Source organism: Cygnus atratus, chromosome 3 (assembly GCF_013377495.2).
Source record: "Cygnus atratus isolate AKBS03 ecotype Queensland, Australia chromosome 3, CAtr_DNAZoo_HiC_assembly, whole genome shotgun sequence".
Taxonomy (NCBI): domain Eukaryota; kingdom Metazoa; phylum Chordata; class Aves; order Anseriformes; family Anatidae; genus Cygnus; species Cygnus atratus.
Genome location: NC_066364.1, coordinates 31,213,778 through 31,226,622, shown reverse-complemented (window position 1 = coordinate 31,226,622; position 12,845 = coordinate 31,213,778). Strand labels below are relative to the sequence as shown.

General features: G+C 36.0%; 1 protein-coding gene across 1 annotated transcript in view; it reads right to left on the bottom strand.

Moving 5' to 3' along the window:
• Nucleotides 1–12,845, bottom strand: part of COL19A1 (collagen type XIX alpha 1 chain) — a 192,935-nt gene that overhangs the window by 40,320 nt on the left and 139,770 nt on the right. Inside the window, exons 17-29 of the mRNA XM_050709490.1 lie at nt 10,820–10,882; nt 10,003–10,047; nt 9,332–9,367; nt 8,356–8,391; nt 8,201–8,254; nt 6,819–6,872; nt 4,459–4,512; nt 2,853–2,942; nt 2,445–2,489; nt 2,265–2,342; nt 986–1,021; nt 824–877; nt 688–741 (exon numbers count right to left, since the gene is read on the bottom strand). Coding sequence (XP_050565447.1) covers nt 688–741; nt 824–877; nt 986–1,021; nt 2,265–2,342; nt 2,445–2,489; nt 2,853–2,942; nt 4,459–4,512; nt 6,819–6,872; nt 8,201–8,254; nt 8,356–8,391; nt 9,332–9,367; nt 10,003–10,047; nt 10,820–10,882 — 699 coding nt within the window. The remainder of the gene's footprint in view (nt 1–687; nt 742–823; nt 878–985; nt 1,022–2,264; nt 2,343–2,444; nt 2,490–2,852; nt 2,943–4,458; nt 4,513–6,818; nt 6,873–8,200; nt 8,255–8,355; nt 8,392–9,331; nt 9,368–10,002; nt 10,048–10,819; nt 10,883–12,845) is intronic.

Below are 12,845 nucleotides of genomic sequence, written 5' to 3'. Positions count from 1 at the left end.
TCCTGACTCCCATGTAAAATAGTAATCTCTCAGGGTACAATTTGGCCTGAGGCATATGTAGATTTCATGGATCTTGTAGTGTTGGACTTCACAAAATCAGTAAAGCCATAACACTGTTAAGTAGAAATCACTGCTATAATACTCAAGAGGAGATAATAACTTCTAAAGCGTATTGAAGGATCAGAACTCATTTAGTGGCTTTTCTCCCCCCAAACCAGCCACTCAACTTTTCATTATTGTTAAAAGGAATGTATCACAGGAGACTAACTATTCTCAGAGTTTCATCAAAAATTAATATCTTCCTTCTGTGGCATAGCAAAATTAGCTTCAGAATACACTTCCCCCCCCCCCCCCCCCCCCATTCTTTTAACAAGGTCTGCACCTGAAAATTTGCATTATACAGAACTTCTTATGAGACTGAGGAACACTCATACAGTAACCTGCCAAGTTATAGCCTGGCAGAAATGCTAGTACACAAACATTAAGGTAACACTTGAAAACAGTGTGTTATCCTGGGAATGTCAATGTAAGTTTAATTTATACTGCAATACTACAATCAAGTTAAAGAATATTTGATTGAATAATCAAATTAATTTAATCTTTTGGACTTCTAGGCTGATAGGTTATCTTAGCTCCTTTAAAATTTTCTCTCCAAAACAACTGTAGAAGCTTTCTACGTATACATACAGGATCGCCTGGAGGGCCTGGTAGTCCTGGCTTTCCATCTCTTCCTGGGGTGCCCTAGAAACAAATTAAAAATCTGGTAGCCTTAAACATTGACAAGGGGCACGTTACTTTTTTCTGTATATATACAATTACTTACATTAATACCCGGGGTACCTGGAGTTCCTGGTAATCCTGGAGGCCCCCTAGGGCCCTAAGAGCAGGAAAAGTCATTTAGGATTTAAGAATATTTATCTTTTACTGCAAACCTATTAAAACTAAATTAATTTTTATATATATAAAGAGAAAGTTTGTATCCTACCTGAACACCTGCTGATCCCGTTGGCCCTATAGGACCCTGTAAGAAAATCTCAAATAATCAGTAGATACACTTTTTGGGATAAAGGAGATAAACTTGATCAAAAAATACTGAATGTGGGATACCACTTCAGTTCACATTTCAATAAAGACTTGTTTAAGGCTTGTTGTTAAATCCAGGTCTAATTTTGCCCAAATCAAGAGAATTCAAGATTTTGCTGAGGTGCATTTTTAAGGTCAAGTAATGACAAATAAGAATGATCTGTGGTGGAATATGTTATTTAGCTAGGAGAATCACAAGAAACCAGAGAGTTTGTTGAATAAAAACAAATTATAAGATTTAAATATAAATTAGACAATTTTTAAATTAAGATTTGAAAATATGTACCTGAATTTAAATGTGAATCTCCAGACCCCTTTCTCAAACATTTTCTCTCTGTATCTGGGTTCTTTCAATAAACTGAAATGTATTGCTCAATTATATTGGCCTGGACTGAAGAGAGATTACCCCATTCACCACAGTAGAGCATGCACACTAACATCTACCATCTCTACCACCAATTTTCTTTTTTTACTGAACAATCTGCAGATACTACAGATGTTATTACGTAAAGGCAGTAGAAATAAAGAAAACTGGGAAACAAACTAAATAACTGAAACAGTTACTACTATATAAGATTTATTTAGTATGAACGCTCTAGGTTAACTACAACAACTTGTTTCATGTTTGAATTTAAACTTCACAGAGATGCATGAGGAAAGTTGTCAAAAACCAGAACTTCACTATTTCCTGACACAGTACCTGGACAGTGTAAGGTTCTCATTTATTAGCAGTAGACCTAAGCTTGTAATTAGCAGTCACCACAAATGCAAAATCTTGAAGCTGACGCAAAGCCTTCTACATCTCTTCTTTGCCTTTTCCAGTACCACTAAAATGCCATCATCTACAGTGTAGAAGATGCCTCTTCTCTTGTACCAGTGCTCAGGCTGGATTTTGCTGACAAACAGTTGTTGCTTAGAAGCAGACACAATTAGTTGGAAGATATGTCAATACTATTACTGGCTTGTCAGCAAAGTAGCCATTGATTCATTTCTCCAGGCTTCTGCTTTTAAGTGAACACTACTAGACGTTCTTGGGACTGGATAAAGTGAAAAGTTGCTGAGCTGGGAACTGAGTCAGAATGGAGTTTATGGCACAACTTTTTACTATTATTCATTTACTTGTTGCAGTTTCTCAATAATGTACAGCGAGAAACCCAAATTCTGGGTATTGGTATACTTACTGGTGATCCCTGAATGCCTATTCCAGGAGGCCCCATCTCCCCAGGGGCTCCTTGTACACCAGGTAGTCCTCTTTCTCCCTAGAAGGGCACAAGGCTTTGAGTTACAACAGGTCTGAGAACATAAACTAGCCTATTGTCCTGTATTTTCAGAAACAGAAATAATAATATTTTTTTTTATACCTTTGGTCCCCGTGGACCTGGGTTTCCAGGACTACCAATAGGACCCTAAAATAAAATAAAATAAAATAACAACCAAGAAAAACAAATTATATTTTGAAATCAATAACACTAGCTGAATTTTATTGCCAAAACTAGTCAGCCTTTATAAGTAAACCATGACAGATTTACATACACCTTTGCTGTTAATATCACTGTCACTGGAACCGCGTGTGGGCCTTGCACTAACAATATGGGTTTCTAGACTATATTCTAATGTACTTACAATAACTCTGTAATATGTATTTCAAGTTTGAAATTTTATCTGAAAAATTACTTGTTCATACTGCTTTTATCGTGCAATGCAGATTCTTTAACAATTATCCCTACAAGAAAAAAAGCCATAGAAGTCTTTTCAGATTGCAGACTTACTGGTGTTCCAGGCAGACTTAGTCCAGGAGGCCCCACCTCACCTTTTGGACCTGGATGTCCAGGCGGTCCCATAATCCCACCAGGGTCCCCCTACAAGATAAATGAATCAAACTGAAATTATTAAGATTATCCTAGAATGTATGAATACTGAGAGAAAGAATGGAGAAGAAAAAAACCACCACCACCACCACCAACAACAAAAAACACCCAAAGCTTTATAGAGCTCCGCATTTCATAACTGCTAATTTTAAGCAAGTGAGCCTATGTGGGTATCAAAATCATGACCATGGTTTTATCAAATTTATCACATTTAATTCCACAGAGATTCAGCTCCCTGCATCTGTAAGTACCTCAGCTTTTAGGAGACAGGAAAATCCTGTGCATTGTTCTCCTAACGTATTATTCACAGTTACCAAAAAACTCCTGAAAGTGCTACATATGTATGCATGGAAAATACATTTAAAGGCATCAATTTTCTAACAAAAACCTATTTTGTTCAAAAAGTTACAGAAAAAGAGGCATAGACCGTAGAACCCCTAATAATAACTAGCATTCTCTCAGTTTTCCATGCTGCAGTGCATCTGATCTATATTTCCTTGTCTGCAGCCCCACAAAATTCAGATTGTCACTAAGCCTTGACAATTACTCCACTGTAGGAGCTTCAGACTCTCTCTCTGCCCCCCTTCTCTCTCTCCAGTTACCTACCCCTAGTGCTAAAACCTTGGTCTTCACTGTATTCCTGTTCACACTTACATTTCTCATTTCAATGCATGCAGCATCTCTTGCTCCACATCTCTACAATTCCTCCTGCTTACATAGGTAAATCTGTGCCTTTTATTACACTGTCCTCTTGATTTTACATGCTCCTGCATAATTCTCTGTGATTCTCTCTGATTCCACTATTGCCTGTTTTACACGATAGTACTTTTTTGTCATTATTCCACCATTACTTTCTTTTCCTGCATTTTCATCATCTCGTTTTTCTTCAAACTATTAATGGATTTTATTAATTTCCTTTGTGTTTCAAGATGTATAAATATCATAACACTTCACACAGCTCACAGTATGGCTGTATAGTGTCTTTTCTCCCCTTCTCTACATACAATGTACACACACACAACTCTTGCTGATGTAGCTGAATTCCAACCAAAAGGCTGTCTACCCAGCACAATGCAATGCCATAAAGAGATCCCAGACTTGGCTCAGATATGAGACAGTATAGCTGCCTTAGTGCTCTGCCAAGATTAATAAGTCTGGCTGTGAAGCAGGTTTTTACACATTAGTCTGGTTAGGGCACTATTCTGAAAATGCTATTCTGTTGTCAGGACCTGAGCTGGTATTTCTGCATGACACATTTTTATTTCAACAGCCCAACCCAACCTCTCTTGAAATAATTCTTAAGTTATGAATCTAAAGAGCAATTGGGTTGCCAAAATGGCCTGCAATATCTCCAAGGAAAAGATGGCAGTTCCCCCTTGTACGTTTCTAAATTAATTCATAAAGCTGCTGGAGAGATGCACTACAGGTGGACTGAACATTTCCTCAGAAGAAGACAGTCTGATATGCTCTAATATGCCAAACTTAATTAGGAACTGTTAGAATATACCTTTTCTCCTTTAACTCCTGGATTTCCTGGTATCCCATGTTCTCCTGGTAAGCCCTGGAATTAGTAAAATAAAATATAATAATAATAAAAATATAATTATGCATATATACACATATATATATTAAAAAATGAATGTTTTTATAGCCATTCCCTTAAAATTTATCTAAAAATTACAGATGAAAATGTACTTAGACTGGATTATTTACTGTGCACTAGTATTGACCCATAATGTTAAAGGGTTGATAATGCTTCTTTAATCAAATTTATGAATCATTTTACTTTAAATCAATATTAAATAATCAAGATTATCTTGGATTATTTTCATATTCCATCTTTTATTTCTAAATCTTCTGATTTTTCACATTTTGATTTTAACCTCATTATCTTCCCTTGCCCTTTCTATCAAGGGTTTGTTATAAATACAGAGAAATAAAATAAAACATAAAAAAAAATCAAATATTTTGGAATGTTCAATTGATTGTTGACTCTTTTACTATGCTGGAACAAATACATAATTTTCTTCTCATAACTCTTCCATCTTATTCAGCTTGATACTATTGTACCAGGCAGTTTATCAAGAACTGCAGTTATTTCCATAGTAAATAACACAGACTGCCGAAACAAAACGGTCATATCATTTTCAGGTTGGAAATTGGGAGACATTTCTTCTCAGAAAGAGCAGTCAGGCATTGGAATGGGTTGCCCAGGGAGGTGGTGGAATCACTGTCCCTGGGGGTTGGACATGGTGCTTAGGGACATGGTTTAGTGGGTGACAGTGGTTGTAGGGGGATGGTTGGACCAGATGATCTTGGAGGTCTTTTCCAAACTTAATGATTCTATCATTCTTTATCTAAGCATAGTGTTTAAACACAAATGGAAAGCAGCCTTTTCGAGAAAAAGATGAAAATTCATATTTCTTTTATTTTTCTTAGAAGCGTAAAACGTAGCTTTATGAGCATCTATATATAATGACATTTGCATGCCAGCAGTGAGGGTTTTCAATAGCTGTTTGCTCTTCATTGCATTCTGTCCTTATACAGACAGCTACTTGTTTCAACCACTCTTCCAAATTAAAAGCATAAGAAAAAAAAAGGTACCTGAAAAATATTCTTCTCATATCAAATCATCACAACAATATATGGAAGTTTAAATTTACTGATTATGGAGTGGACATTGTGTCTGCACATATACACACCCTCCTCCTGGAGGATCTCCCTTTCCTCTCAGGAACCCTTCTTTTTTGACACCACTTCTTTCTGTTTCTCTCACCTCTTGGTTGTTGCTGTTCAAATAGTCTATGTGCACAACTGGTGATCAGTTTCCAAACTGGCAGGCCTGTCTTACGTCTCCGCTAACTGGAGAACCCATTTGTGCCACTTTTGTTTAGTACACGTTCTATCAGAATTTTAAAGCAGCTCCCAACGTTGCACTGGGAGTAACCTTATGCTTGATAGCTCAGCTGATCAGTTTTGGACACTCTCACATGCACAAATACACACACACACACGTTATCTGCCATCTTTTCACTATTTAAATTATTTTTCACCTACAGCAGCCATACAATGACTTTCAGTACTTTATGACTAGCAGAAAGTCACTGTACAATTAAATTGGAATACCAACTGACAATCATAAGAATAATCTCTTGTTCCACTTTCTGCACAAGTGCTTTAGAAATTTATTCTATTGAAAAGTAATGCAAAAAAAAGGGTTTTCTATTAATTTATTTCCAACTAATACGTCTACTCTGATTAATGATTTAATGCTGTCCATAGTTTTAATGGAATTAGGTAGGGGATGAGTCTGGCTCTGAATACGAGTTTTGCTCATAAATCTGACCTAAATGCTAAGACAATGAATATAATTGTTTATTCTGTTTCTCTTATTAATCTTTACCCCTTTTATGTGAAGTAGAACAATTCAGAATAGTACAAAACCAGACAGAAATAGTACAGAAGACAATGTGTTTAAATTTGGGGGGTACTCTTACTTTCCCTACTTTGCTCCACACACAGTTCTTTGCAGCTCATGGTATAACATAATTCACACTTTGCCAGAGATTTTCAGTTTTCACCTAATCTCATGAGGTAAGAGTGATTTTTGTGGAGTTAATTACCTGTGAATCAGAATTCAAATTAATATTATCATCCTTACATTCTTATGCAGATAGTAACACAAGGACAAAAAGAACATAAGCAAATCACTGTCCTGAGGCACAGTCCATTACTGTTCTTTGACAGCTGATTTCTATAGTACCACTCACAAATGGAGTACCTATGGAAACCTCTGAGGCACTGTTTCACTGGCTAAATGATCACATACCACACTTACACTGCTTGGTGAAATTACACAATACATACGACTTCTCCTGGCAGTCCCCTGGGCCCAACAGGTCCTGGAGGTCCTTGCAGTCCCTGTGAGATGATATAATACACATTTGAGATAAAAAGTCAAGACACCTATTATAATTCAGTGTAAAGAGTTTGAATATACAAAGAAATTAAACCATCTGTCATTTAACATGATTTTTTATATGGAGTAAGAAGTACAGACTTTGCTCAGTCATACTCCCTTAATTTAGTCCATTATTTTTTTGAGACTAATATGTACAAAATATGAAATATGTATACTAAATAAATACAAAGGCACTAACTAAAGGAAAAGTGAAAACAAATGAAGTAAAACAAGGACATGTCCTCCCTCAAGGGACAAATCAAATTTTTGAACCATGTGGTAGGTGCTCATTCTCTTTTCAGAACAGATCTCATCAGAAAGATTCCGGAGAGTACTGAAAGACTCCAGAACACATTAAAAAATGGGAATTGCAATGTAGAGAAAAGAGGATGACTTGATGCAAAACATAATGATCCTTTGGATCTCTATAAGCCTTTTCTGGAAGGTATACAGTGTGACAGTGACCTAGATTTCCACTGCAGCAATAATTATTTCAACAGCCTGTGCCAAGGAGGGACCTGAAGGTACCCATTAGTCTCCAAAGAGCAGTCTAAGGAGTTAGAGAATGATTTTTAAGATGACAGAAAGCTGTATTTTCGTGGACTTCTGTTGCTGCATCTATTCCACCTGTGATGCCTGTTTGATGATCTAAGGAACTTGGGTACTATCCTTTTCCTCTTAACATTTGTAGGGGACTGCTGAAGTTGAGGTTGGTCACTGGAGCCACAAGCGCTGCTCCTGCCCACGCCTAATGAATTGCTAAATATTGCTGCATGGAACGTGAACAGTGTTGAGTGGAGGTCACATTTTCAGAATTCCCAATTCTGTCTTTGATACAATACAAACCACTGAGAGATCCTGAAGACCAAATGGTACTTCAGTCACTTTCTTCAAAGCAAGGCGATGACTACTTCAACACTACAGGCTGTCTGAAACACAGGAACTACTAATGTACTGGCAGTGGTTACTCCTTGCCCTACTGATGGATAAAGTGGATACTCTCAGTGCATTTGTAACTGCAAAATGAACGCTTATATGCTTAAGTGACCAAATAACATTAGAACCATTTGAGCTTTGCATAGGTATTCCCTGCTAAGTGATGCTGAAATCAAAAATTTTATGAACTAGAATTAAAATGGCCATGATCCATGCACAAACTTCTGACATACACTATTTGCAGTCGCTGCTCTTTAATACCAGCTAAAGAGTTGATACCATTCAGACTCCTCTTATATTATAGCAGACTGTTTTATGCAATGTTAACTCCACAAAAATACCTTTCACATACCATTGATCCTGGATTTCCAGTGAGACCAGGTGGTCCAGGGTCTCCCGTTTCACCCTAATGATAGTGTTTGAGAAAAAAACAGCTTTACTGTTATGTCTCCCAGCACCAGCTACGTACACCAGCCATGTATTTCAGTGTGTACAGGTCAAAAATACCTTATCTCCTTTTGATCCCTCCTTTCCAGTTTCCCCCTAAAAACAGCAGATATGACCATAAGAAGTAGAAACTCAAACTAAGATCAACTATTAATTTAATTTGCTACCCTAGAATGTTATAGTATAGTTTGCAAACTTAATATTGAGAAAACATTGAAGAATTTCTGAAGTCTTGTGGAAACTTTGAAAGGCATTTCTCTTTCAAACTAATTTGTTTGCAGGTTTTGGTAGTGATTTAAAGAACAATTGCTTGAAATCACATTTGCTTATGAGATTCTCTAGTCTAAAGTCTATTCTTCCCCAATAATTTACTACTACTGACATAATATTAATCTCCAAAACAACACATTATTACTGTATGCCTTATTTTGTTTGTTATAATGTTTATCACAAGTGTCTAAGCAACCTTCAGTTGTGTATTAAACAACATAACTAGCTTCTGTCCAATGTCACGGGAGAGAACAATAGTTAATTAAAAATAAGCAACACATGTAAATGGACTTTTAAAGAACGAGTGCTCTGAAAATATCCCCTGAAATAGTGAAAAATTAGGTACACTTAAAATGGCTATAAAAACACTGCCCGCTGTTAAATGCCACAGTGAGGAAAATGACACACCCACTGAAAAAAAATACAGCTCAGCCCACATACAATTTCGTGAAATAAACGAAAGAGAGTAAGAACCTTCAAGGGACAAAAACTTCTGCAAGCTCAGTTCAGGGACTGTAATAACTGGCCGTCTATTTGTCCCAGCAGAAATGGTGAAAAACTGGGTACTATGCCACATCTCAGCGTTTTATTTAAAACCAGATTGAATTTAATGCACATGTAAGAAGGAGACAATAAACATGTTATGCTACATAATCACTGAATCTAATGAAAGTGTACAAAGAAAAGAATTACCACATGAACACCGTACAAAAATCACACAAAATAAATTATTCACATCATCAGGTCAAGATATGGCTATACTTACTGGATCTCCCTTGTCCCCTTTTTCAGAAGGCTCTCCCTATGACAACATAAAAGTGATAACACAGTGTTATTTCAAATGGTAAACAGTACATATGTCTGGGTTTGGTGAGCAATGTTCTTCTTCATTATTGTTGTTTTTAAACCTATATAGAATATAAATATATAGACTTCAAAAGTTTATGAGGGATACACACCTATAGACACCTATTCCCCAGTAAAAATCTGCAAAATTTAAGCTGAAACCAAAAATAATACTGAACTACAAAAGTTTATTTACAAATTTTAATAATTTAAAAATTCCTGTTTATTCATACAGATATCAAAGATCATACATACTTTCAATTTTAAAAAGTATGAATGACATCTAATTCATGAAGTAATCCCTGATCATAAACTTATATAAACATAATTTTAGAATGGTATTCAGTAACATCTGAATGTGATTAAAGTTAAGACTTTTGCAAACCATTGGAACAAGGAACTTTACTTGCATATGTAAATATTTTCTTAAGGTAGGAACTGAGTAAATTACTAAGGACATTCAGATCCTGACAGCTTTCCTAATGCCTAAATAAATTTTCTTGATCCTGAATCTACTTTCCAAGATTTTATCCATACATTCAGCCACCTTCTAGCATCACATACAAGCAAATAACTAAGGAATTAACTTACCTTTTCTCCCTTTGCTCCAATCATTCCTGCTTCTCCTTTTTGACCCTTTTAACAAAAGAAATTATATTTTAAGACTTTTATATACTAACAAATGGAAATTAACTTCTCCTGTATTACATCTGTACTCTGTTTTGTGTAGGGCACAAACTCTTAACTCTTCCTGCAGTGGAATTTGCTGCTCCAAATCAATCTACATGACCGTATTGTATGGCAGATGTGCAGGGTTCTCAATAAAAATTGTTCTCAATCCTGTGACATCTGGTGCTTGTCCTTTTCTTCCAAGTTTAAAAGGCAGCCAATTGTCAAAAAATCATGCCACTGTTTAAACAGGGAAGGTGCCTATAAACAATATATTGTCATATGGTTAGAATTTGACCTCTGAGTAATTTTTATAGGCTCATTATAAGTATTTTTGGTATAGCAAGCTCCATCATTACAGAGAAACTGCTTTTAATGTTCATGATTTACTACCACAATATCTTTCTGAATTTTGACCTATTTGGATACTTTTTTGCCTAACAGGAAGGCCATCTAACTTCAGTTCTCCTCAGCCAGTGCTATGGAAGCTACTCATAATTCTTCCTGCATTTTTCCTTTCTGGCTCTCATAGGTTAGAAGACAAAGACTCACTGCGGTACCTGCAGAATGGCGCGCGAGCTGGACACTGAACTACACCAATCAAATGCCACACATATAGAAAATCTATTCCTTCAAGGACCGTTGTGATAAATCGAATAAAAGATACTATGCTAAAGGTGGCAGAGACAGGTTAGATGGAAGCTTTGAAATTTCTCCAAATTTCATACAAAATGCTTACAATTTCTCCTTTCTGGCCTTTAGGTCCAGGGGTCCCAAGTAATCCTAGTAGTCTTGTATCACTCTGGGAAGAAATATCATCACAAAGAACATGTCACCATTGATTTAGGGTGTAGTTACCATAACAATTTCATGTAATTTACCAGTATGTAAACTTGGAAGTCCTAATTTACTGTCAGAAAGGGATACTAAATTCCTTTGCGGTATATCTAAGTAATGTATTGCAGCAACACATTCTTTTTCATGCATTCATATTCCATTCACAATTGCAGAACACGTACAAAAGCATAAAAGGCAAATGTCTTTGCTGAACATTGCTATGCAAATCTGTGTTTTCTTTCCTCATATCAATGCAAAGAACATAAGAATATGCTAATTTTTACAGTACACTTCTCAAGTATGTTAGAAAAGAACAATAAAAATCACTATGGCAAAAACGCAAGCCTTTTACTTTTGAGTAGTACTAAAATAATTCTACTACAGCATTGAGACAAAAGGAGAGGGAATGAGTAAGATCAACAGGTTTCCTCATATTGCTTCTCAAAGAAAACAGATTTAAGGACCACGGCTTCAGGTTGTATGCTTGCTGAGGTACTATTGAACTACATCTATCTACTCTGTGCAAGGTAAAGACACAATATAGTAAAAAATAAATGGTTTCCTCTTCACAAAGCCAGGCTCAGACTACTTATGGGGAACATATTTTCTTTTAATGACAATGGAAATAGCAAGAAAAACAGTGGCCCGGAAAAATTAGCATGAATTTGGATCAAATGAGTCCAAACCCTAAAACATCTGCCACTGGGTTGAATGGGAACACCAAGCAAATCAATTCCCCTTGTCATTTTCTGGTTTCCATGTCTGTAAAAAGAGGAAGTATCATCATGATTAGAAATGGCATTTAAACCCTTAATATTTTTTAAAAGTCGATACTGAATATGACTTGAATAAAATTCAGATATTTTATAAACGTTAAAGTCCTGAAGGATCTTCTACAGTGTTTAGGGTTCGTAGTGCTATTACCAACCTAATTATTGAAATCAGCTCCAGAGCAAGAGACGGATTTTCAATGAAGGGAACCTGAGTATTGCTAAGAAGAAGCTGACTACTGCTTGACTGAGAACAACCTAGGTGTCTGCCATTAAATAAGGAGTATGCTCTAAAATTTGATTTATTCTGAGTTGTGCATCTTTTGCATATATAGAGAAAAAAAGGGTATTAGACAAAATAATTACTTTTATGCTCTCTGCATATTTATAGGTCATTCACTCTTTATAACAAAATGCAAGAAAAATATGCCAAGGAAAAATGTCTTAGGAAAGTAATAATGAAATATTCACAAATCAACTCATAATTCTGGAAAATTTCCTGAGCAGACTGTGATGTAGTTCCAGTTACTTTGTTTTGTAGTTTCATTTTTATTTTTACATGTAGGAGAACATTTCAGATTAAATTGATCTGTATGCCCTTTCCAAAGATGTTTAGAAGCAGGGTTGACTGAAGTGACCTTATACCTAAATACGGTAAAATGTTAAGTAACAAAGATGACAAAGAGAGGCCTTGAAAGCCCAAGCAAAGGATGATAACAGAGGCTCGAGAGCATATAAATATAAATCATGAATCATCGTTTACCAGTCACCAAAGAAACATAACCTACAGAGCAGGGCAGAACCAGTTTTTGGCATAACAAAGAGAACAAAACGCATGTATCAAATATATACAAAACATCTAATTTACAGTGAAAGCACAAAAGACATAACAAGAAGGAATATAAAAGTAGTTGTATGCTTTGCAAGAACAGGCACAAAAGAAGAACAAAGAGGGAAGAAAGGAAGAAACACTCTGCTACCATCTCCCACCCCATTTAGGATCAATGCCTCTACTTATCCCCGGCAGGTTCCTCTCACCTTTATTAAAGAAAGACTGATGTTTTTGGTTTGCCATTCACCACAATTTGCTGCTACAAATCAGCAAGTTTATTTATAGTGCTCTCTTTTTCTATATGCATTGGTCAAATAAATTATACT